Here is a 26,385-nt window from a genome sequence, read left to right as displayed (position 1 = left end):
CTACTAAGCCAAAGCCTGACCCACTGTAGAATTCAGTTACTTTCAAGACCATCTCAAAACAAAGTACAAGCAAAACTCTTAGAAATCATAAGAGGAAACTGGAAGGACACTGATCACTACCAAGTAAAATCCAGAGGCTCAAAGCATTCCTACCTGGAGCCAAATGTCTGACATTGACATTCTCTTTGTAAAGAAAGGAAACCATAAGCTCTTTAAAGTTAAAAGGAGAAAAATTAAGAGGGTTTTTTAAAAAGGGATTTTGTTTTTCAAGATAAAGATTACAGAATGAACTAATTTCTAAGTGATAAATATCTTTGCCATTCCAAGGAAAAACTCATTAGAGCACTGTGTGGCTAATGTCAAAGCATCATTACAGGAAGAGAATGGAATTTGCTTTTCAGTAAAAAGATACCCTCTTCAAAAATTCCTACAGTTAACTGCAAGACTAATAGGAGGTATGTATGTATTTATTTATGGCTGTGCTGGGTCTTCGTTTCTGTGCGAGGGCTTTCTCTAGTTGCGGCAAGTGGGGGCCACTCTTCATCGCAGTGCGCAGGTCTCTCACTATCGCGGCCTCTCATATTGTGGAGCACAGGCTCCAGACGCGCAGGCTCAGTAGTTGTGGCTCACAGGCCTAGTTGCTCCGTGGCATGTGGGATCTTCCCAGACCAGAGCTCAAACCCGTGTCCCCTGCATCGGCAGGCAGATTCTCAACCACTGAGCCACCAGGGAAGCCCCTAATAGGAGGTTTTTAAAAATAACAGCTACATTTCGAGCAATAATTAAGGAATATAAACTGCATCATAAAAATTAAAATATCAGATAAACCTTAAAAGCCCTATACTTCAATTACTTTAGACACTAATCACCATTCTGTTAAAATAAAATAACCACATATTTTTCAGTAGTTATATAGCCCCACACCCACAGTTTTGCTTTCTGTGGTTTCAATTACCCAAGGCCAACCTCAATCTGAAAATACTAAATGGAAAATTCCAGAAATACACAATTCATAAGTTTTAAGCTGCACACCATTCTAAGTGGTGTAATGAAATCTCATGCCTTCCCACTCCATCCCACCCAGAATCCCCAACCATCGACATCATCTGCTCCTGACATCCAACCATTCACATTGTCATGGCTTGATGATCCAGGATCACCCAAAGCAAATGATCCTCCTTGTAGGTATTTTATCATCTCACATCTTCACAAGAAGGGTGATTACAAACAATAAAATATTTTGAGAGAGAGAGACAGAAGGAGAGAGGGAGAGAGACCACATTCACATAACTCTTATTACAGCATATTGTTATAACTGTTCTATTTTATTATGTTATGTTAATCTCTTATTGTGCTTGATTTATAAATTAAACTTTATCATAGGTATGTATGTACAGGAAAAACCAAGTATATATGGGGTTCAGCACTATCCGTGGTTTCAGGCATCCACTGGGGGTCTTGGAATGTTCCCCCAAGGACAAGAGGGGGACTACTGTACTGATAAATTAGATATCCACCATGATTTGAATAGGAAGCAATTATGCTTGCTTCCTGATTTGTAAGAGACATGCTGTGGTCTGATTCAGTGGCAAGGGTACACAATGGCACTTATTAAAAATTCCCATCACATAACAATTCAGTAAAACCTTAAGAATTACTCATCTGAAACACTTTCAGCATACATGTAAACATTTTTGTGACGGGGAAATGGACATATCTCCTCCATTGTAAGTCTTACTTTTCACCTCATTTTTAATATTTCTGAAATCAAAATGCATATGATCAAATATGTTCATTTAATATGACAATGCTCTTCCCTTCTCCTCACAAGAAAAGTAGTCATTAAACCAATGATGCACATTAAAATTACTGTCACATAAGTGAGGAGGGGGAAGATGGCAGAAGAGTAAGACACGGAGATCACCTTCCTCCCCACAGATACATCAGAAATACGTCTACACATGGAACAACTCCTACAGAACACCCACTGAACGCTGGCAGAAGACCTCAGACCTCCCAAAAGGCAAGAAACTCCCCCACGAACCTGGGTAGGGCAAAATAAAAAAGAATAAACAGAGACAAAAGAATATGGACGGGACCTACACCAGTGGGAGGGAGCTGTGAAGGAGGAAAGGTTTCCACACACTAGGAACCCCTTCACGGGCGGAGACTGCAGGTGGCGGTGGGGGGAAGTTTCGGAGCCGCGGAGGAGAGTACAGCAACAGGGGTGCGGAGGGCAAAGCAGAGAGATTCCCGCACAGAGGACCAGTGCTGACCAGCACTCACCAGCCTGAGAGGCTTGTCTGCTCACACGCAGGGGCGGGCGGTGCTGGGAGCTGAGGCTTGGGCTTCGGTTGGATGCAGGGAGAGAACTGGAGTTGGCGGCGTGAACACAGCCTGAAGGTGTTAGTGCACCACGCCTAGCCGGGAGGGAGTCCGGGAAAAAGTCTGGACCTGCCGAAGACGCAAGAGACTTTTTCTTCCCTCTTTGTTTCCTTGTGCACGAGAAGAGGGGATTAAGAGCGCTGCTTAAAGGAGCTCCAGAGACGGGCGCGAGCCGCAGCTATCAGCGCGGAACCCAGAGCCAGGCATGAGACGCTAAGGCCGCTGCTGCCACCACCAAGAAACCTGTGCAAGCACAGGTCACTATCCACACCTCCCCTCCAGGGAGCCTGTGCAGCCCGCCACTGCCAGGGTCCCGTGATCCAGGGACAACTTCCCCGGGAGAACGCACAGCGTGACTCAGGCAGGGCAATGTCACGCCAGGCTCTGCCGCAGCAGGCTCGCCCTGCATCCGTGCCCCTCCCTCCCCTCGGCCTGAGTGAGCCAGAGCCCCCTAATCAGCTGCTCCTTTAACCCTGTCCTGTCTGAGCGAAGAACAGACGCCCTCCAGTGACCTACATGCAGAGGCGGGGCCAAATCCAAAGCTGAACCCCAGGAGCTGTGCGAACGAAGAAGAGAAAGAAAGGGAAATTTCTCCCAGCAGCCTCAGGAGCAGCGGATTAAATCTCCACAATCAACTTGATGTACCCTGCAACGGTGGAATACGTGAATAGACAACAAATCATCCCAAATTGAGGAGGTGGACGTTGAGAGCAAGATACATTATTTTTTCCCCTTTTCCTCTTTTTGTGAGTCTGTATGTGTATGCTTCTGTGTGCGATTTTGTCTGTATAGGGTTCTGTCCGTCCGTTTTTGTTTTGTTTTGTTTTTAATAAAAATTTTTTTCTTAACCATTATTTTCTATTTTAATAACTTTATTTTATTTTATCCTCTTTCTTTCTTTCTACTTTTTCTCCCTTTTATTCTGAGCGTGTGGATGAAACGCTCTTGGTGCTGCAGCCAGGACTCAGTGCTGTGCCTCTGACGTGGGAGAGCCAACTTCAGGACACTGGTCCACAAGAGACCTCCCAGCTCCACGTAATATCAAATGGCAAAAATCTCCCAGAGATCACCATCTCAATACCAACACCCAGCTTCACTCAACGACCAGCAAGCAACAGTGCTGGACACCCTATGCCAAACAACTAGCAAGACAGGAACACAACCCCACTCATTAGCAGAGAGGCTGCCTAAAATCATAATAAGGCCACAGACACCCCAAAACACACCACCAGACGTGGACCTGCCCACCAGAAAGACAAGATCCAGCCTCATCCACCAGAACACAGGCACTAGTCCCCTCCACCAGGAAGCCTACACAACCCACTGAACCAACTTTAGCCACTGGGGACAGACACCAAAAACAATGGGAACTACGAACCTGCAGCATGCAAAAAGGAGACCCCAAACACAGTAAGATAAGCAAAATGAGAAGACAGAAAAACACACAGCAGATGAAGGAGCAAGATAAAAACCCACCAGACCTAACAAATGAAGAGAAATTAGGCAGTCTACCTGAAAAAGAATTCAGAATAATGATAGTAAAGATGATACAAAATCTTGGAAATAGAATAGACAAAATGCAAGAAACATTTAACAAGAACCTAGAAGAAGTAAAGAGGAAACAAGCAACGATGAACAACACAATAAATGAAATTAAAAATACTCTAGAAGGGATCAATACCAGAATAACTGAGGCAGAAGAATGGATAAGTGACCTGGAAGATAAAATACTGGAAGTAACTACTGAAGAGCAGAATAAAGAAAAAAGAATGAAAAGAACTGAGGACAGTCTCAGAGACCTCTGGGACAACGTTAAGCGCACCATTATTCGAATTATAGGGGTCCCGGAATAAGAAGAGAAAAAGAAAGGGACTGAGAAAATACTTGAAGAGATTATAGTTGAAAACTTCCCTAATATGGGAAAGGAAATAAGTCCAGCAAGCACAGAGTCCCATACGGGATAAATCCAAGGAGAAACACGCCAAGACACATATTAATCAAACTATCAAAAATTAAATACAAAGATAACATATTAAAAGCAGCAAGGGAAAAACAACAAATAACACACAAGGGAATCCCCATAAGGTTAAGAGCTGATCTTTCAGCAGAAACTCTGCAAGCCAGAAGGGAGTGGCAGGACAGGACATATTTAAAGTGATGAAGGAGAAAAACCTACAACCAAGATTACTCTACCCAGCAAGGATCTCATTCAGATTTTATGGAGAAATTAAAACCTTTACAGACAAGCAAAACCTGAGAGAGTTCAGCACCACCAAACCAGCTTTACAACAAATGCTAAAGGAACTTCTCTAGGCAAGAAACACAAAAGAAGGAAAAGACCTACAATAACAAACACAAAACAATTAAGAAAATGGGAATAGGAACATACATATCGATAATTACCTTAAACGTAAATGGATTAAATGCTCCCATCAAAACACACAGACTGGCTGAATGGATACAAAAACAAGACCCATATATATGCTGTCTACAAGAGACCCACTTCAGACCTAGGGACACATACAGACTGAAAGTGAGGGGATGGAAAAAGATATTCCATGCAAATGGAAATCAGAAGAAAGCTGGAGTAGCAAATCTCATATCAGACAAAACAGACTTTAAAATAAGGACTATTACAAGAGGGCTTCCCTGGTGGTGCAGTGGTTGAGAGTCCGCCTGCCAATGCAGGGGACATGGGTTACTGCCCCGGTCTGGGAAGATCCCACATGCCGCGGAGCAGCTGGGCACAAGAGCCATGGCCGCTGAGCCTGTGCGTCCAGAGCATGTGCTCTGCAACGGGAGAGGCCAACAGTGAGAGGCCCGTGTATCGCAAAAAAAAAAAAAAAAAAAAGACTATTACAAAAGACAAAGAAGGACACCACATAATGATCAAGGGATCAATCCAAGAAGATATAACAATTGTAAATATTTATGCACACAACATAGGAGCACCTCAATACATAAGGCAAATACTAACAGCCATAAAAGGGGAAATCGACAGTAACACACTCATAGTAGGGGACTTTAACACCCCACTTTAACCAATGGACAGATCACCCAAAATGAAAATAAATAAGGAAACACAAGCTTTAAATGATACATTAAAAAATATGGACTTAATTGATATTTATAGGACATTCCATCCAAAAACAACAGAATACACATTTTTCTCAAGTGCTCATGGAACATTCTCCAGGATAGATCATATGTTGGGTCACAAATCAAGCCTTGGTACATTTAAGAAAATTGAAATTGTATCAACTATCTTTTCTGACCACAACGCTATGAGACTAGATATCAATTACAGGAAAAGATCTGTAAAAAATACAAACACATGGAGGCTAAATGATACACTACTTAATAACGAAGTGATCACTAAAGAAATCAAAGAGGAAATCAAAAAATACCTAGAAACAAATGACAATGGAGACACGACGACCCAAAACCTATGGGATGCAGCAAAGGCAGTTCTAAGAGGGAAGTTTATAGCAATACAATCCTACATTAAGAAACAGGAAACATCTTGAATAAATAACCTAACCTTGCACCTAAAGCAATTAGAGAAAGAACAAAAAACCCCCAAAGTTAGCAGAAGGAAAGAAATAATAAAGATCAGATCAGAAATAAATGAAAAAGAAATGAAGGAAATGATAGCAAAGATCAATAAAACTAAAAGCTGATTCTTTGAGAAGATAAACAAAATTGATAAACCATTAGCCAGATTCATCAAGAAAAAAAGGGAGAAGACTCAAATCAATACAATTAGAAATGAAAAAAGAGAAGTTACAACTGCCACTGCAGAAATACAAAAGATCATGAGAGATTACTACAAGCAACTCTAGGCCAATAAAATGGACAACTGGGAAGAAATGGACAAATTCTTAGAAATGCACAAATTGCCAAGACTAAATCAGGAAGAAATAGAAAATATGAACAGACCAATCACAAGCACTGAAATTGAAACTGTGATTAAAAATCTTCCAACAAACAAAAGTCCAGGACCAGATGGCTTCACAGGCGAATTCTATCAAACATTTAGAGAAGAGCTAACACCTATCTTTCTCAAACTCTTCCAAAATATAGCAGAGGGAGGAACACTCCCAAACTCATTCTACGAGGCCACCATCACCCTGATACCGAAACCAGACAAAGATGTCACAAAGAAAGAAAACTACAGGCTAATATCACTGATGAACACAGATGCAAAAATCCTCAACAAAATACTAGCAAACAGAATCCAACAGCACATTAAAAGGATCATACACCATGATCAAGTGGGGTTTATTCCAGGAATGCACGGATTCTTCAATATACGCAAATCAATCAACGTGATACACCATATTAACAAACTGAAGGAGAAAAACCATATCATCATCTCAATAGATGCAGAGAAAGCTTTCGACAAAATTCAACAACCATTTATGATAAAAACTCTACAGACGGCTTCCCTGGTGGCGCAGTGGTTGAGAGTCCGCCTGCCAATGCAGGGGACACGGGTTCGTGCCCCGGTCCGGGAAGATCCCACATGCTGCGGAATGGCTGGGTCCGTGAGCCATGGCCGCTGAGCCTGTGCATCCAGAGCCTGTGCTCCGCAATGAGAGAGGCCACAACAGGGAGAGGCCCACGTACCGGGAAAAAAAAAAAAAAACCCTACAGAAAGTAGGCATAGAGGGAACGTTCCTCAACATAATAAAGGCCATATATGACAAACCCACAGCCAATATCGTCCTCAATGGTGAAAAACTGAAAGCATTTCCACTAAGATCAGGAACAAGACAAGGTGGCTCACTCTCACCACTCTTATTCAACATAGTTTTGGAAGTTTTAGCCACAGCAATCAGAGAAGAAAAGGAAGTAAAAGGAATCCAAATTGGAAAAGAAGTTAAGCTGTCACTGTTTGCAGATGACATGATACTATACACAGAGAATCCTAAAGATGCTACCAGAAAACTACTAGAGCTAATCAATGAATTTGGTAAAGTAGCAGGATATAAAATTAATGCACAGAAATCTCTGGCATTCCTATACACTAATGATGAAAAATCTGAAAGTGAAATTAAGAAAACACTCCCATTTACCATTGCAACAAAAAGAATAAAATATCTAGGAATAAACCTACCTAAGGAGACAAAAAACGTGTATGCAGAAAATTATAAGACACTGATGAAAGAAATTAAAGATGATACAAATAAATGGAGAGATATACCATGTTCTTGGATTGGAAGAATCAACACTGTGAAAATGACTCTACTACCCAAAGCAATATACAGATTCAATGCAATCCCTACCACTGGCATTTTTCTCAGAAATAGAACAAAAAATTTCACAATTTGTATGGAAACACTAAAGACCCCAAACAGCCAAAGCAATCTTGAGAACGAAAAACGGATCTGGAGGAATCAGGCCTCCTGACTTCAGACTATACTACAAAGCTACAGTAATCAAGACAGTATGGTACTGGCACAAAACCAGAAAGATAGATCAATGGAACAGGATAGAAAGCCCAGAGATAAACCCACGCACATATGCTCACCTTATCTTTGATAAAGGAGGCAGAAATGTACAGTGGAGAAAGGACAGCCTCTTCAATAAGTGGTGCTGGGAAAACTGGACAGGTACATATAAAAGTATGAGATTAGAACACTCCCTAACACCATACACAAAAATAAGCTCAAAATGGATTAAAGACCTAAATGTAAGGCCAGAAACTATCAAACTCTTAGAGGAAAACATAGGCAGCACACTCTATGACATAAATCACAGCAAGATCCTTTTTGACCCACCTCCTAGAGAAATGGAAAATTAAAAAAAAATAAACAAATGGGACCTAATGAAACTTAAAAGCTTTTGCACCGCAAAGGAAACCATAAACAAGACAAAAAGACAACCCTCAGAATGGGAGAAAATATTTGGAAATGAAGCAACTGACAAAGGATTAATCTCCAAAATTTACAAGCAGCTCATGCAGCTCAATAACAAAAAAACAAACAACCCAATCCAAAAATGGGCAGAAGACCTAAATGGACATTTCTCCAAAGAAGATATACAGATTGCCAACAAACACATGAAAGAATGCTCAACATCATTAATCATTAGAGAAATGCAAATCAAAACTACAATGAGATATCATCTCACACCAGTCAGAATGGACATCAAAAAATCTAGAAATAAATGCTGGAGAGGGTGTGGAGAAAAGGGAACACTCTTGCACTGCTGGTGGGAATGTGAATTGGTACAGCCACTATGGAGATACAGTATGGAGTTTCCTTAAAAAACTACAAATAGAACTACCATATGACCCAGCAATCCCACTACTGGGCATATACCCTGAGAAAACCACAAATTCAGAGAGTCATGTACCAAAATGTTCATTGCAGCTCTATTTACAATAGCCAGGAGATGGAAGCAACCTAAGTGTCCACCAACAGATGAATGGATAAAGAAGATGTGGCACATATATAAAATGGAATATTACTCAGCCATAAAAAGAAACGAAATTGAATTATTTGTAGTGAGGTGGATGGAGCTAGAGTCTGTCATACAGAGTGTAGTAAGTCAGAAAGAAAGAGACAAATACCGTATGCTAACACATATATATGGAATGTAAGGAAAAAAATGTCATGAAGAACGTAGGGGTAAGACAGGAATAAAGACACAGACCTACTAGAGAATGGACCTGAGGATATGGGGAGGGGGAAGAGTAAGCTGTGACAAAGTGAGAGAGTGGCATGGACATATATACACTACCAAACGTAAAATAGATAGCTAGTGGGAAGCAGCTGCATAGCACAGGGAGATCAGCTCAGTGCTTTGTGACCACCTAGAGGGGTGGGATAGGGAGTGTGGGAGGGAGAGAGACGCAAGAGGGAAGAGATATGGGAACATATGTATATGTATAACTGATTCACTTTGTTATAAAGCAAAAACTAACACACCACTGTAAAGCAATTATACTCCAATCAACATGTTAAAAAAAATCAAAGAAGCGCAGGAAGTTTTATGTGTTTATGTTTCACTATGATAGGGATATACTCTCTACGTAACGAAATATTTTTAACTAGATTCTACCTAAGCTATAGCCCTTACCAATGCATACACACACAAAAGTTAAGAATTATATATATATTTTTTTCTTGGATGTGGGCAAATCTCACTTTAATTCCAAATGGCTTCATTTACAGCACATTCAATAATGAACAAGCAGGAGAGGTGTGACTTTTGAACATATGAATATATAAAAGTCCCTTGAAATTCAGGTAGTCAAGATAAGGGCATTTCACAAGGAAAGCACCCCCGCCACCTCCCATTTTTCTGAAGACTGTTTTACACTCATTTTAAAAGATGATGAGATATACTCAGAAGTTCAAAGTAGTAGGATGTGCCTTGCAGGGAGAGAAGAAAACCTTTTTTCAGATTGTTGGGTAAATACATATCAGCAATTCCACTAGACAAAGGTTGATGGATGTCCTCCCTGAGTCAGGCTAGGGCAGAACACTTAGTGAAAGGGGGCTCTGAGTAGGGATGGGAAACTGGGAGAAAGGGAGAACCAGATACCACACAGTACCAACCAGTTCCCCTCTAACACGCCATGCCGTGACCCCAGACATGGGTGTACAAGAGCAGCCACCGGGGTGGCGACTGACTGTCCTCACTGCCAGGAATCGACAAAGGGCTTCAATTTGGCCCATGGACAAAATCCTTGACCAGCAAACTCAAATTGTCACTGAATTTAAATCATAAAGGATCTAAGGAAATACTTGTTTTATGTATATGTATATATGGACTACTTACACGATTAACATTCCTCTTCCCCTAAGGTTAGTTCTATAAACTGGAATGGCCTAAGCATCATATAATTTTGATTTTATTTTATGTGTTCAAAAGAGAAAGGAGGGAACGGAGAGAAAAGTGTCATAAATTCTTCAACTCTGGGGCTCAGCACGTACAACAGCCTCCTCAGACAAAAGGTTCATCCGGATTGTTGGGTAGTTTCAATGCTGAGCGAAGACTAGGGGAGCCCACCGCAACCCCCACAGAAAGAATTCTACAGTTACTCTACCACGGTGCTCTAGCTAAAGTATAGGTTTCAAACTACAGAGAGTTTCAACTTAACATCTAAAATTTTAAACTGTAGCATTTCAGCAACAAATAAGCTCAGAAGCTCATCTCAGAAGTAAAATTAAAGACCTATTGCCCTGATGTATGAAAGTCAAGCTGTCACTCTCAGCTACACCCTATTTCCAGGCTTAGGCATAAGCCTAAGGTGGTGGCGGCTCCTTGGCGGTGCCATTCACAGCGGCATCGTCGTATGGGGGTGCATAGCACCGTAGTGTCATTGCTGGTAACAGAGGCCAGGACATCGGAGGAGTTCCTGCCACTGATGAATCGGTAGCAGTTCCAAACACAGCTAATCAAGTACCCCTTAAAAGTAAAGATAATGCTGATAAACAGAATAATAATAAAGACCAAACAAGGTAGGAGTCACTGACATGCTATCACCTTCGTAAAGAAAATCAGGAGGCAGCTGTCGTATGTATTCCTGGATGGAGTCTGGATAAACAAGCACAATGACTGCAACCAAGGTGTTCAGGGAAAAATCAAAGACCTGGTAACAGGAGAATGGGATGATCCAGGCCACGTGTTGCCTGTATCCTCCATAAGTAGCCACTGCACAGATCAGGATCATGAGAAGAGAAACTGCAATAGCAGTGCACATGCTGGCAACATCCATGAACTCAAAGTCACCTCCGAGTTCAAAACTTGAAAAGTGATACTGATCTGGATCAGCCAGGGCGCTCAACAGAAGCAGCAGTACCACGGCATTGATGATCAGGTACCAGACGCCAAGCAGGATGGTGCCAGTGCAGACATGGCAGCACAGGCAGCAGCTGTTGGAGTAGAACTGAGTCCAGGGGGCCACCATCTTCATCACTCAGGCTGCTGGCACAGCAGTGCGAGCGCGCACCCAAGTTTGCGGGAGCTTCAGCCGCATTGGACCGAGCCCGCCGCGTGGCTGCTGCCGGCTCCTCAGCCACTCCTGCTTGCGCTCCCAGCCCCGCTCGCTGCCCGCCAGCCCTTGCTCCATGACTCCCCCGAGATATACGAGCAGTTGCCTCCAAGAATTATATTTTTTAAAAAAGCAATTATGCCTAAGTATTTATTTTTTAAATGCTCAGTGGTTTTACAACTATTTTCTGTTTAACAATAAGTACATGGATATTAATAAAGAATTAAATTTGGTTAAAAATTTTTAAGGAACTGTCGATCCTTAAATTCAGAATCCTTGGAACCTAACATTCCAGATCAAAGACATTTCCGTTATCAAAACGGCTCTGGCTACCATGAGAAAAAAGATGCTGCTTTGAAATTATATTTTTGCACTTCCACTAAACCCTTAGATATATATTTGGTCTACTGGGAAATAATACAATTAATTATAAAGGAAACAGTGTTAGCACAAACAGTTCACATTAAAACTACTCACATTACAATTTTCAAGTAGTTAAAATATTTGACGCTTCGTACCTAGACATGCAAATATTTTATTTACTACACTTTAAAGATCTATCACTGTTTCACCTGATCTCTTGATTTCGATGCTTCATAGAGGTTCAGGACCCACATGACTGCATTTTAGAGATTAATCTGAACAGTAGAGCCACTTCACACTGCCTGTGACTCCTGAGGAACTACCTGGACACGACCACCAAACAAATGACCACTTGGTGTCAGTACAACCAACTGGATTGTACAAACCTGCAGGCTTCCTTCTCTGAAGCCAAAATAGCCCATCGCCTTTTAAACTTAATGTAGACCTTATAAGGTAAAGATATTTAAGGATTTCGGATCTCATTTACATATTGAAATGTCCCTTCTAAAAACACTTCCCATACAAATCACAATCAGCTTAGGATAGCATTCTTTAAATCAAAAAAGAAATCTCTTATTTTCAAGGGGTACTCCTATTTCTGATACTGGAGGGAACTAGAGATCAAAACTGAAACAGAGAGTATCTTTTTTTCTTTAAAGAGATAAAGAATTTTTTAAAATTTTCTTTTTACACAGCAGGTTCTTATTAGTCATCCATTTTATACATATCTATGTATACATATCAATCCCAATCTCCAAATTCATCCCACCACTCCCCCACCACCACGTTTCCCCCTTGGTGTCCATATGTTTGTTCTCTACATCTGTGTCTCAATTTCTGCCCAGCAAACCAGTTCATCTGTACCATTTTTCTAGGTTCCACATAAATGCGTTAATATACGATATTGGTTTTCCTCTTCATTTCCTCTGTATGACAGTCTCTAGATTCATCCACATCTCTACAAATGACCCAAGTTCGTTCCCTTTTATGGCTAATACTCCATTGTATGTATGTACCATATCTTCTTTAACCATTTGTCTGTTGAGGGGCATTTAGGTTGCTTCCATGACCTGGCTATTGTAAACAGTGCTGCAATGAACACTAGGGTGTATGTGTCTTTTTGAATTATGGGTTTCTCTGGGTATATGCCCAGTAGTGGGATTGGTGAGTCATATGGTAATTCTATTTTTAGTTTCTTAAGGAACCTCCATACTGTTCTCCATAGTGGCTATATCAATTTACATTCCCACCAACAGTGCACGAGGGTTCCCTTTTCTCCACACCCTCTCCAACATTTGTTGTTTGTACATTTTTTGATGATGCCCATTCTAACTGCTGTGAGGTGATACTTCATTGTAGTTTTGATTTGCATTTCTCTAATAATTAGTGATGTTGAGCAGCTTTTCATGTGCTTCTTGGCCATCTCTATGTCTTCTTGGAGAAATGTCTATTTTGATCTTCTGCCCATTTTTGGATTAGCTGGTTTGTTTAATATTGAGCTGCACGAGCTGTTTATATATTTTGGAGATTAATCCTTTGTCCGTTGATTCGCTTGCAAATATTTTCTCCCATTCTCAGGGTTGTCTTTTCGTCTTGTTTGTAGCTTCTTTTGCTTTGCAAAAGCTTTTAAGTTTCATTAAGTCCCATTTGTTTTTTTTCCCATTAATCTAGGAGGTGGATCAAAAGAGATCTTGCTGTCATTTATGTCAGAGAGTGTTCTTCCTATGTTTTCCTCTAAGAGTTTTAAAGTGTCTGGTCTTACATTTAGGTCTCTAATCCATTTTGAGTTTACTTTTGTGTATGGTGTTAAGGAGTGTTCTAACTTCATTTTACATGTAGCTGTCCAGTTTCCCCAGCACCGCTTACTGAAGAGACTGTCTTTACTCCATTGTATATCTTTGCCTCCTTTGTCATAGTTGACCATAGGTGTGTGGGTTTATCTCTGGGCTTTCTATCCTGTTCCACTGATGTATTTTTCTGTGCCAGTACCGTATTGTCTTGATTACTGTAGCTCTGTAGTATAGTCTGAAGTCAGGGAGTCTAATTCCTCCAGCTCCGTTTTTTTTCCCTCAAGACTGCTTTGGCTACTCTGGGTCTTTTGGGTCTCCATACAAATTTTAAGATTTTTTGTTCTAGTTCTGTAAAAGATACCATTGGTAATTTGACAGGGATTGCACTGAATCTGTAGACTGCTTTGGGTAGTAGAGTCATTTTCACAATATTGATCCTTCCAAATCAAGAACATGGTATATCTCTCCATCTGTTGGTATCATCTTTAATTTCTTTCATCAGGGTCTTATAGTTTTCTACATACAGGTCTTTTGTCTCCTTAGGTAGGTTTATTCCTAGGTATTATATTCTTTTTGTTGCAATGGTAAATGGGAGTGTTTCCTTAACTTCTCTTTCAGATTTTTCATCATTAGTGTATAGGAATGCAAGAGATTTCTGTGAATTAATTTTGTATCCTGCAACTATACCAAATTCATTGATTAGCTCTGTTTTCTGGTGGCATCTTTAGGATTCTCTATGTAGAGTATCATGTCATCTGCGAAGAGTGACAGTTTTACCTCTTCTTTTCCAATTTGTATTCCTTTTATTTCTTTTTCTTCTCTGATTGCCAAGGCTAGGACTTCCAAAAGTATGTTGAATAATAGTGGTAAGAGTGGACATCCTTGTCTTGTTCCTGATTGTAGAGGAAATACTTTCAGTTTTTCACCATTGAGAATGATGTTTGCTGTGGGTTTGTCATATATGGCCTTTATTATGTTGAGGTAGGTTCCCTCTATGCCCACTTTCTGGAGAGTTTTTATCATAAATGGGTGTTGAAGTTTGTCAAAAGTTTTTCTGCATCTACTGAGATTACCATATGTTTATTCTTCTTCAGTTTGTTAATATGATGTATCACATTGATTGATTTGCGTATACTGAAGAACGCTTGCATCCCTGGGATAAATCCCACTTGATCATGGTGTATGATCCTTTTAATGTGTTGCTGGATTCTATTTGCTAGTATTTTGTTGAGGATTTTTTTTTTTTTTTTTTTTTTTTCAGTACGCGGGCCTCTCACTGTTGTGGCCTCTCCCTTTGCGAAGCACAGGCTCCGGATGTGCAGGCTGCGCGGCCATGGCTCACGGGCCCAGCCGCTCCGCGGCATGTGGGATCTTCCCGGACCAGGGCACAAACCCGTATCCCCTGCATCGGCAGGCGGACTCTCAACCACTGCGCCACCAGGGAAGCCCTTGTTGAGGACTTTTCCATCTATATTCATCAGTGATATTGGTCTGTAATTTTCCTTTTTTGTGGTATGTTTGTCTGGTTTTGGTATCAGGGTGATGGTGGCCTCATAGAATGAGTTTGGGAGTGTTCATTCCTCTGCAATGCTTTGGAAGCGTTTGAGAAGGATGGGTGTTAGCTCTTCTCTAAATGTTTGATAGAATTCACCTCTGAAGCCATCTGGTCCTGGAGTTTTGTTTGTTGGAAGATTTTTTTTTTTTTTTTTTTTTTTGGGCAGTACACGGGCCTCACTGCTGCGGTCTCTCCCGCTGCGGAGCACAGGCTCCGGTCGCACAGGCTCAGTGGCCATGGCTCATGGGCCCAGTCGCTCCACAGCATGTGGGATCTTCCTGGACCAGGGCATGAACCCATGTCCCCTGCATCAGCGGGCAGACTCTCAACCACTGCACCAACAGGAAAGCCCTGTTGGAAGATTTTTAATCACAGTTTCAATTTCATTACTTGTGACTGGTCTGTTCATATTTTCTATTTCTTCCTGGTTCAGTCTTGGAAGGTTATATCTTTCTAAGAATTTGTCCATTTCTTCCAGGTTGTCCATTTTATTGCCATAGAGTTGTTGTAGTTGTCTCTTAGGATGCTTTGTATTTCTGTGGTGTCTGTTGTAACTTCTCCTTTTTCATTTCTAATTTTATTGATTTGAGTCCTCTCCCTCTTTTCCTTGATGAGTCTGGCTAATGGTTTATCAATTTTGTTTATCTTCCCAAAGAACTAACTTTTATTGATCTTTGCTACTGTTTTCTTTGTTTCTATTTCAGTTATTTCTGCTCTGATCTTTATGATTTCTTTCCTTCTGCTAACTTTGTGCTTTGTTTGTTCTTCTTTCTCTAGTTCCTTTAGGTGTAAGGTTAGATTGTTTATTTGAGATTTTTCTTGTTTCTTCAGGTAGGCTTGTATTGCTATAAACTTCCCTCTTAGAACTGCTTTTGCTGCATCCCATAGGTTTTGGACTGTCGTGTTTTCATTGTCGTTTGTCTCTAGGTATTTTTTGATTTCCTATTTGATTTCTTCAGTGGTCTCTTGGTTATTTAGTAACATATTGTTTAGCCTCCATGTGTCTGTGTTTTTTAGGGTTTTTTTCCCTGTAATTGATTTGTAATCTCACAGCATTGTGGTCAGAAATTTTATACGATTTCAATTTTCTTAAATTTACTGAGGCTTGATTTGTGACCCAAGATGTGATCTATCCTGGAGAATGTTCTGTGCGCACTTCAGAAGAAAGTGTAATCTGCTGTTTTTGGATGGAATGTCCTAGAAATATCAATTAAATCTATCTCGTCTACTGGGTCATTTAAAGCTTGTGTTTCCATATTAATTTTCTGTTTGGATGATCTGTGCATTGGTGTAAGTGAGGTGTTAAAGTCTCCCATTATTATTATGTTACTGTCCATTTCTTCTTTTATAGCTGTTAGCAGTTGCCTTATGTATTGAGGTGCTCCTATGTTGGGTGCATATATATTTATAATTGTTTTGTCTTCTTCTTGGATTGATCCCTTGATCATTATGTAGTGTCCTTCCTTGTCTCTTGTAATATTCTTTACTTTAATGTCTATTTTATCAGATATGAGTATTGCTACTCCAGCTTTCTTTTGATTTCCATTTGCATGGAACATCTTTTTCCATCCCCTCACTTTCAGTCTGTATGTGTCCCTAGGTCTGAAGTGGGTCTCTTGTAGACAGCATATATATGCGTCCATTCAGCGAGCCTGTGTCTTTTAGTTGGAGCATTTAATCCATTCACGTTTAAGGTAATTATCGATACGTATGTTCCTATGATCATTTTCTTAATTGTTTTGGGTTTGTTTTTGTAGGTCCTTTTCTTCTCTTGTGTTTCCCACTTAGAGAAGTTCCTTTAGCATTTGCTGTAGAGCTGGTTTGGTGGTGGTGAATTCTCTTAGCTTTTGTTTGTCTGTAAAGCTTCTGACTTCTCATCAAATCTGAATGAGATCCTTGCTGGGAAGGGTAATCTTGGTTGTAGGTTCATCACTTTAAATATGTCATGCCACTCCCTTCTGGCTTGTAGAGTTTCTGCTGAGGAATCAGCTGTTTACCTCATGGGAGTTCTCTTGTATGTTATTTGTTGTTCTTCCCTTACTGCTTTCAATCATTTTTGTCTTTAATTTTTGCCAATTTGATTACTATGTGTCTCGGCGTGTGTCCCCTTGGGTTTATCCTGTATGGGACTTTCTGTGCTTCCTGGACTTGGGTGGCTAATTTCTTTCCCATGTTGGGGAAGTTTTTGACTATAATCTCTTCAAATACTTTCTCAGGTCTTTCTCTCTTCTCCTTCTGTGACCCCTATAATGCAAATGTTGTTGCGTTTAATGTTGTCCCAGAGGTCTCTTAGGCTGTCTTCATTTCTTTTCATTCTTTTTTCTTTATTCTGTTCTGCATCAGTGAATTCCACCATTCTGTCTTCCAGGTCATTTATCTGTTCTTCTGCCTCAGTTATTCTGCTATTGATTCCTTCTAGTGTACTTTTCATTTCAGTTATTGTATTGTTCATTTGTGTTTATTTGTTCTTTAATTCTTCTAAGTCTTTGCCAAACATTTCTTGCATCTTCTCAATCTCTGCCTCCATTCTTTTTCTGAGGTCCTGGATTATCTTCACTATCATTATTCTGAATTCTTTTTTTGGAAGGTTGCCTATCTCTACTTCATTTAGTTGTTTTTCTGGGGTTTTATCTTGTTCCTTCATCTGGTACACAGCCCTGTGCCTTTTCATCTTGTCTATTTTTCTGTGAATGTGGTTTTTGTTCCACAGGCTGTTGCTAAATGATACACATGTCTAGGGGGCTAGAATGGCACCATGTTGGCTGACTGCTCCAGGAGCTCTAATCTGGCTTGTGGCTGCTGCTGCTGGTGGTTTTCCTTCCTTCCTTCCTCCCTCCCTTCCTTTTTCAGAGAGTATCTTATTGAGGATCTTCTAGAACCAAATGAAGCAGGGTTTTTGAGTGCAACATAAAAGAGAGACATTCTAAAGGTGGGGTCAGTAGGCAAAAGGGCAAGAGAGCTGGCAGAGATGCCAAGTAGAACAGCATCTAAACAGAAGACACCTGTGTAGAGTCTAGAGGACATCTATGAAACCAGAGCTTCTTTTACAACATCATCAGTTAAAACACTGGAGAAGAATGAGGAGGAGCAGTCCCACACTACCTGGTTAAGGTGGACATTCCATAAACTGGAGAAGCTGAAAGAGGAACTTACAAAGGTTTAAAGAAATAAACTGTGTGGTTTACATAGAGCAACCATTAAGTTTCCTAACCTGTGGGACTATATTATATAGTATGATTTGGGAGCTTAATAAGGGAAGTTCCATTTCTAACCTCTGAGAAAACTAAATGAATATAAGTATTTAATCTACATGTGAATTGTCCCTAAGGAACCACGTGAAGCCATTTAACAAGAAGAGCTATTTCAAGTGGAAGAAACCCTCATCAGCATGTGATAACCAGAGTATCACGTGACCTCAGTGCCTACTTCACAACTAGAACCCCTCTGCTTTAGAAGGAACCATCAAGTGCAGGGGTACAGCTCTCCTGTGGAACTTTGGGTTTTTTTGGGTTTTTTCTTTTGGGTGGTTTTTTTTTTTTGGCTGTATCGTGCAGCATGTGGGACCTTAGTTCCCCAACCAGGGACTGAACCAGCACCCCTTGCATTTGAGAGCATGGAGTCTTAACCACTGGACCGCTAGGGAAGTCCGTCTCCTGTGGAACTTTGAAAGACGGTACTCTACTAGGAAGAGGGGAGGCATGTTTGTACCAAGGCTAAAATGGTGACAAGCACCCATGCTGCTTACTCCTTTCCAAGAGTTAAGTGTCCTACAGGAACTGTATATCTCCTGGAAAGCAGGAACTCCTTGGGGAACACCGGTATTTACTCAACCACCTAAGAGTCACCTTGCCAATCTCAGCCTGACCCTCATTCCCACTCACTCCGGAAATGGAGAGGACTTGTGGACCATATACCCCAGTCTCCCTAAACTCTGCCAAGTACCAACAACCTGGAGCCAAAGTTTCCCCGTAAACCTAATATAGTAGTGTCCAATGGCAAAGATCATAAAACTACTTTTGTTCATTTATAACTATAATTTATAGCTAATTTATAATTTATAACTTTCACTGAAACTTAGACAAGTCATTAATTATCTCTGGTCTTCAGTTTCCCCACCCATAAAGTGCAGCTAATATTTCCCATATAATTTATATGAAAAAGCCCAGTACAATGCCTGACATAAAGTAGGCATTAGATAACAGGTTGTTTTTATCTAAGAAGCAAAAGTCTGTAGAAAGAAGATAAAATAAAATGTTTGAGCTTGAAAATAATTCTGCCAAGAATCAAATACTTAGTGGTACTCAACCAAGGGCGTTAGAAATGTGTGTGGTGGGAGAGGAGGGGTGGCTCTAAAGATGAACATGGTATTTAGTGAGAGGGCCAAGGGTCTTATAAATATGCCCCACATAAACAAGAACTGTCCACACAATATGCCAATAGCACACTCCTGTTGAGAGACTGAAAGAGTACAACCAATCTAAAATGAGGGAAGAAGACCCACTTTGTAAATTATTAAATATGGCAAGAATTCCTTTTAGGAAGAGAAATGAGCTCAAACAACATAAGTATTATTATAAAAATAAGGAGAATGGATTCTTTCTAGAAAAGACCATTAAAGACTCAAGAAGAGACCACCCAACCAAAACCAAAACCAAACAAACAAAGCAAGCTTTGTTGTTAAAACAGAAAGATGAGGGACTTCCCCGGCAGTCCAGTGGTTAAGATGTCGCCTTCCAATGCAGGGGATACAGGTTCAATCCCTGATCAGCGAGCTAAGATCCCACATGCCTCTTGGCCAAAAAACCAAGACATAAAACAGAAGCAATATTGTAACAAATTCAATGAAGACTTAAAAAAAAAAGGTCCACATCAAAAAAAACAAACCTTAAAAAAAAAAAGCAGAAAGATAAGGCACAGAGAAGTTACCTAACTTGTCCAAGTTTGTGCCCAGGCAATGTAGTCCTACATTCCAAACGCCTACCACTACACTATACTCAATGCACTAGCAAGCTAAGAGTGAGCAGAAAAACTGAAAGAGCCATTCATGCCAAGGTTAACATAGCAGCTTATTTTTTTCACATGTTCACAGCTGTAGTTTTATGTATATTATGTATATTTCACTTTCTGCCAGTCATTTAACAGTTCTGCTATCATGACATGTTTTATAATCAACATTAAACTGAATTCAATGGAATACAGTAGCTTGTAAATGGAATTAAATTCTTTATTAGAGTAGATGGGGTTTGCAAACTATACTCCACACAGCCCTGGAGGTCACCTCAGACAGAAGGCAGGGAAACACGGGCCAAGGAGGCTCCCAAATCAACAAAGCCAGTTTCAGTTTTATCTTTTCTCTTTTTTGGAGGAGGCATTCACATATACTTTTATCAAGAAAAGGGTTCCACTGATCAAGAAAAATGCTTGAAAACCATGGAATCAGATGAACTATTAAGATCCCTTGTAGGTATTAGATTTCAAAGTCCTGAAAAACAACTCACAGACTATATGACCAAGAAAGGCTTTGAAGTTTTTACTGCCTTCAGAGCTAGTATATTTATACTCTACCTACTTATAGAATTTGAGAGGGATGTTAAAAGTATAAATTTTAATGTCACATATAGTGATAACTATTTTTAATTTAACAATAAAACACACGCACAAAATAAGACTAGACCTCTCAAGCATGGGAGAACACTATGAAGCAGTATCTTTGCATCAAAGAAATTTTTTTTAAAGTCATGTATGTTGTCTTCCTCCTCCTTTAAAAACACTGACATGCATTTTAAAATTTGAGTAGCCACTCTCCACTTGGCTCAGCTTTTTCAAGAGTTACAAAGATAAATGAGACATGTATCACCTTACATTTTAAAATCGATATTAGACATTCATCAAATTAACTGGGCAGAAAGAGGTGAAGTGCCAAAGAGAGGCAAAGGAAAGGGAAAGAGATTATGAAATGGAGCTCAGCAATGGGAGAAACCATTTGCAAGTAAGAAGATTCTCAAGAGAGGTGGCCTGAGAAGAGGGGAGAAATAATCTCTCTGCATTCTGATATATGATTGTTACATGATGTTGATTCTGTATTCAACAGATAGTTCACTGTCTAGTAGGAGAAAAGGATAAGTAAACAAACACCTAAAACACAATGTGTTAACTAAAATAACAAGCGTGTGCATAATATAAGTGAAAAGGGAAGTAGGTATTTCCTTCGGGTAGAGGGGTAAGAAGGGGGGAGGAGGGAAGGAGGAAAGGTGAGTTCACCAGGGTGCTGAGGATGAGCAGGGGTTTGTTGTAAAGAAAAAGGTATTTCAGGCAATAGGAACAACATGAGCAAGGGCATGAAGAAGTGAAATCATGTGGTGTCTTTGGGGACTGGCTGTGGAGAGTAAAGAGGTGACTAAGGATGAAAGTGAAAATGAGACCAGACCAGATCATGAGGAGCTTTTTTTTTTTTTTTTTTTTTTTTTTTCGGTATGCGGGCCTCTCACTGTTGCGGCCTCTCCCGCTGCGGAGCACAGGCTCCGGATGCACAGGCTCAGCAGCCATGGCTCACGGGCCTAGCCGCTCCACGGCATGTGGGATCTTCCCGGACCGGGGCACGAACCCATGTCCCCTGCATCGGCAGGCGGACTCTCAATCACTGCGCCAACAGGGAAGCCCCATGAGGAGCTTTAAGCCCTGTGCCAAGGAGTTTGGCTCCATTACAGGAGGCACAAAGGTTTTCGGCAAAGAATGATGTTACAAAGGATGACACTAAACATTATAATTTTTTCAGTCAGAGAAATACTTCAAGTTTCCACTGGCTGCAAAAACATATATGAGAAAATTAATTCCAGGACTCCTTTAAATAACTCCAAAGGTCCCACTGGCCATGAGTCCCCAGTTAAGAGCTCCCTGAGGACAGGAACTCTTTTTTAATTTATTTTTCTCTGGATCTCTAAGACATAGGATATAGAGAAACAAATAGGAATTGGTCTGTGATTAAGGATGATAAGACAGAACAAAAGATGACTCAAGCTTCTGGCCTGATCATCTCAGTGGGATGACAATTACAAGAATGTAAGTTTTGCCTAGGAGATACTAAAATACAAAACTCTACAGAATATCCAGAGGTTCTGTCCACAAGCACTTAAATACAGGTTTGAAACTCCAAGGAGTCTGCACCACAGATATGACTTCGAGTACCATGTATGCCGTACTGGTGACAGATGAAGCCAGGTGGGTGGATGAGGTCACAGAGCATAAACAGGGCCCAGCTCACAATCTAAGACAGGCATACCTTGGAGACAGAGCTGGTTCGGTTCCAGATCAATGCAATACAGTGAATACTGCCATAAAGCGAGTCACATGAACTTTTTGTTTTCCCAGTGCATTACGTTTACTGTACACTGTAGTCTAAGTGTGCAACAGCATTATGTCTAAGAAAACAATGCACATATCTTAATTAAAAATTCCTTTATTGGCAAAAACTGCTAACCATCATCTGAGCCTTTAGCAAGTTGTAATCGTTTTTGCTGGTGGAAGGTCTTGCCTCCATGTTGATGGCTACAGACTGATCAGCTTGGGAGTTGCTGAAGGCTGGGGCAGCTTAAAGTAAGAGAACAATGAAGTTTGCTGCCTTGACTGACTCTTCCTTTTACGATCAATTTCTCTGTAGCACGCGATGCTGTTTGATAGCATTTTGCCCACAGATGAAACTCTTTCAAATTGGGAGTCAGTCCTTTCAAACCCTGCCATTCCTTTATCAACTAAGTTTATGTAATATTCTAAGTCCTTTGTTGTTATTTCAACAATCTTCACAGCATCTTCACCAGGACTAGATACCATCTCAAGGAGCCACTTCCTTTGCTTGTCATAAAAAGTTAACTCCTCATCGGTTAAAGTTTTATCCTGAGATTGCAGCCATTCAGTCACATCTTCAGGCTCCGCTTCTAATTCTCTCGCTACATCCACCACATCTGCAGTTACTTCCTCCGCTGAAGTCTCGAACCCCTCCAAAGTCATCCACGAGGGTTACAGTCAGCTTCTTCCAAACTCCTCTTAATGTTGATATTTTGACCTCCTCCCATGAATCACAAATGTTCTTAATGGCATCTAGAATGGTGAATCCTTTCCAGAAGGACTTACTTTGCCCAGATGCATCAGAGGATTCACTATAGCCTCACAAAATGTATTTCTGGGCTTCCCTGGTGGCGCAGTGGTTGAGAATCTGCCTGCCAATACAGGGGACACGGGTTCGAGCCCTGGTCTGGGAAGATCCCACATGCTGCGGAGCAACTAGGCCCGTGAGCCACAACTACTGAGCCTGCGCGTCTGGAGCTTGTGCTCCGCAACAAGAGAGGCCGCGACAGTGAGAGGACAGCGCACCGCGATGACGAGTGGCCCCGGCTCGCCGCAACTGGAGAAAGCCCTCGCACAGAAACGAAGACCCAACACAGCCAAAAATAAATTAATTAATTAAATAAAAGAGAAGGGGAGAGTGTACAGGGTAGAAGAAAGAGAAGAACACTCAAGTTGTAATTTAAAATAATTATTTAAAATAAAATAAAATGTATTTCTTAAAGAACAAGACTTGAAAGTAGAAATGACTCTTTGATCTATGGCTACAGAACGGATGTTGTGTTGGCAGACGTGAAAATCTCGTTGCATATCTCCATCAGAGCTCTTGGGTGACCAGGAGCACCGTCGATCAGTAGTAACATTTTGAAAGGAATCTTTTTTTCTGAGCAGTAAGTCTCAACAGTGGGCTTGAAATGGTCAGTGAAGCATGTTGCAAACAGATGTACAGTCATCCAGGCTTTGTTGTTTCATTTACAGAGCACAGGCAGAGCAGATTGAGCATAATTTTTAAGGGCCCTAGAGTTTTCAGAATGGTAAATGATCACTGGCTTCACCATAAAGCCACCAGCTGCATTAGCCCCTAACAAGAAAGCCTGTCCTTTGGAGCCAGGCACTGACTTCTCCTCCTTAGCTATGAAAGTCCTAGATGGCATCTTCTCCCAATATAAGGCTGTCTTGTCTACATTGAAAATCTCTTGTTTAGTGTAGCCCACCTTCATGAATTATCTTAGCTGGATCTTCTGGATAACTTGCTGCAGCTTCTACATCAGCACTTGCTCCTTCACCTTGCACTTTTATGTTATGGAGAGGACTTCTTTCCTTAAACTGCAAGAACCAACCGCTGCTAGCTTTAAACTTTTCTTCTGCAGCTTCTTCACCTCTCTCAGCCTTCACAGAGTTGAAGAGAGTCAGGGCCTTGCTCTGGATTAGGCTTTGGCTTGAGGGAATGTTGTGGCTGATGTGATCTTCTATCCAGACCACTCAAACTTTCTCCATATCAGCGGTAAGGCTGTTTCACTTTTCTTATGATTCGTGTGTTCACTGGAGTAGCACTTTCCATTTCCTTGAAGAACTTTTCCTCTGCTTTCACAACTTAGCTGTTTGGTACAAGCTACCTAGCTTCTGGCCTATCTTGTTTTTTGACATGCCTTCCTCACTAAGCTTAATCATTTCTAGTTTTTAAAGTGAGAGATGTGTGACTCTTCCTTTCCCTTGAACACTTAGAGGCCATTGTAGAGTTATCAACCGACCTAATTTCAATACTGTTGTGTCTTGGGGAATAGGGAGGTCCAAGGAGAGGAAACGAGATGGAGGAATGGCTAATTGGTGGAATGGTCAGAACACACACATTTACCAATTAAGTTCACAGTCTTATGTGGGCACAGTTTGTGGCATCCCAAAACAATTACAATAGAAACATCAGAGATTGCTGATCACAGGTCACCATAACAAATATAATAATAATGAAAAAATTTGAAATATTGTGAGAATTACCAAAATGTGACACAGAGACACAAAGTGTGCAAATGCTGTTGGAAAAACGGTGCCAGCAGACTTGCTCAACGAAAGGTTGTCACAAATCTTCAATTTGTAAAAAACAAAATTATCTGTAAAGCACAATAAAGTGAACGTCAATAAATCAAGGTATGTCTGTAGTCCCATGGCAAAAATGAGACTAGACAAAGAACATTCAGAGAAGAAACAAGAGAGGTACCACGTGAGTCTAAGAAGGTACACACTTCAAAAAACATTTAGAGTTCGGTGCCAAATGATAGAGGGTCAGTTAGTATGAAGACTGGAAAGTGGCTACTGGATTTGGAAACTGGGTAGTTGCTGATAAACATCACTGGAGTGGGTAAAGGACTGACTAGTTTGAAAAATAAAAGTAAATGGGAAAAAGAGACAATGAGTGTAAATCACTCTGTCCAAAAAGTATGGCAGTAAAAAGAAGGAGTGAGAGGTACTAGCATCTTGACAGGTCATCAGGTGCAGAGAAGTATGCACATTTTGTGCATTATCTTTTTTTATACAACTTCTGTCTAGAGACTGTGAGAACAGGGACTGCCTTCAGTATTCTTACAGCACCTACTAGATTACATAATAAAAATAGCAGCACTACTAAATCATTGTTTAGAATGCAATATATATCTCATTACACTTCACTAAATTTTAACTAAATTCCTAGTATAAAAAGGAGACCGCTAGACTGAACCAATTAGTCATTAAATTCAAGTCATTTACCCGCATGGGGTCGCTGTTTAAAAGGGACCACACCCTGCTACATAATTTGACAGGCTCTGTGAGCAACCGGGGATGCTGTAAGATGTTACCTTAATTCCTTCACCCTGGGCTGCACAGGGACATACTCACCTCCATAGTAGAGTCCTGTAGCAGTGCACATCCGCCACTGTCCCTGATACATTCCTGCTCTGCTGGGGCTGCACATCTGGACGCTGACATCTGCAATCTCTTGGGGCTCTAGCGATCTCACCATCACCATGTTCACATGTCCAAATTGGTCTCCCCCGACATATTTAAGACAAACCCCTGGAGGCCAGGCCTCTGCCCCTGAGTTCAAGCAAAAGAAAAAAATGTTAGGCAATCAATGGTCCTATGCTGAGTGCAGTTCATTACAAAACTGTAGAAGAGGTCTCTTTGTCTCTCACACATATGTAAACCTATCCACATATCTTTGAGCTATGTAACACCTCACTGATCAGAAAGAATCAGAGTCAGCAACCTCTGACCAGCAGTCTATCCCTAACAGAAAGCACACACAGCAAAAGCAAGGCAGTTCCTCAAGAAAATGTGTTTTGGGTGACCCAGGGAAGGCCACACATCACACTGAATCTGTAGAACCTAAGAATGATGTCAGAAAAGAGCCACGGAAATGAAGCTCAGGCCCACATCTTTGGAAGACTGCTTTCTCTACTAAGAACACGTAC

The 26,385-nt window shown here is 40.8% G+C and overlaps 1 protein-coding gene and 1 pseudogene across 5 annotated transcripts in view; both read right to left on the bottom strand.

Moving 5' to 3' along the window:
• Positions 1-26,385, bottom strand: part of ILRUN (inflammation and lipid regulator with UBA-like and NBR1-like domains) — a 121,966-nt gene that overhangs the window by 52,101 nt on the left and 43,480 nt on the right. For all 5 annotated transcript variants that reach the window (XM_073810839.1, XM_033864396.2, XM_033864398.2 and 2 more), the window contains exon 3: positions 25,811-26,008. In XM_073810839.1, the coding sequence (XP_073666940.1) occupies positions 25,811-26,008 (198 nt within the window). The remainder of the gene's footprint in view (positions 1-25,810; positions 26,009-26,385) is intronic.
• Positions 1,095-25,800, bottom strand: LOC141279743 (lysosomal-associated transmembrane protein 4B pseudogene; annotated as a pseudogene).

Source organism: Tursiops truncatus, chromosome 10, assembly GCF_011762595.2.
Source record: "Tursiops truncatus isolate mTurTru1 chromosome 10, mTurTru1.mat.Y, whole genome shotgun sequence".
Classification (NCBI taxonomy): Eukaryota; Metazoa; Chordata; class Mammalia; order Artiodactyla; family Delphinidae; genus Tursiops; species Tursiops truncatus.
Note: the sequence above shows the minus strand (reverse complement) of the source record. Positions and strands in the feature narration are given on the sequence as shown.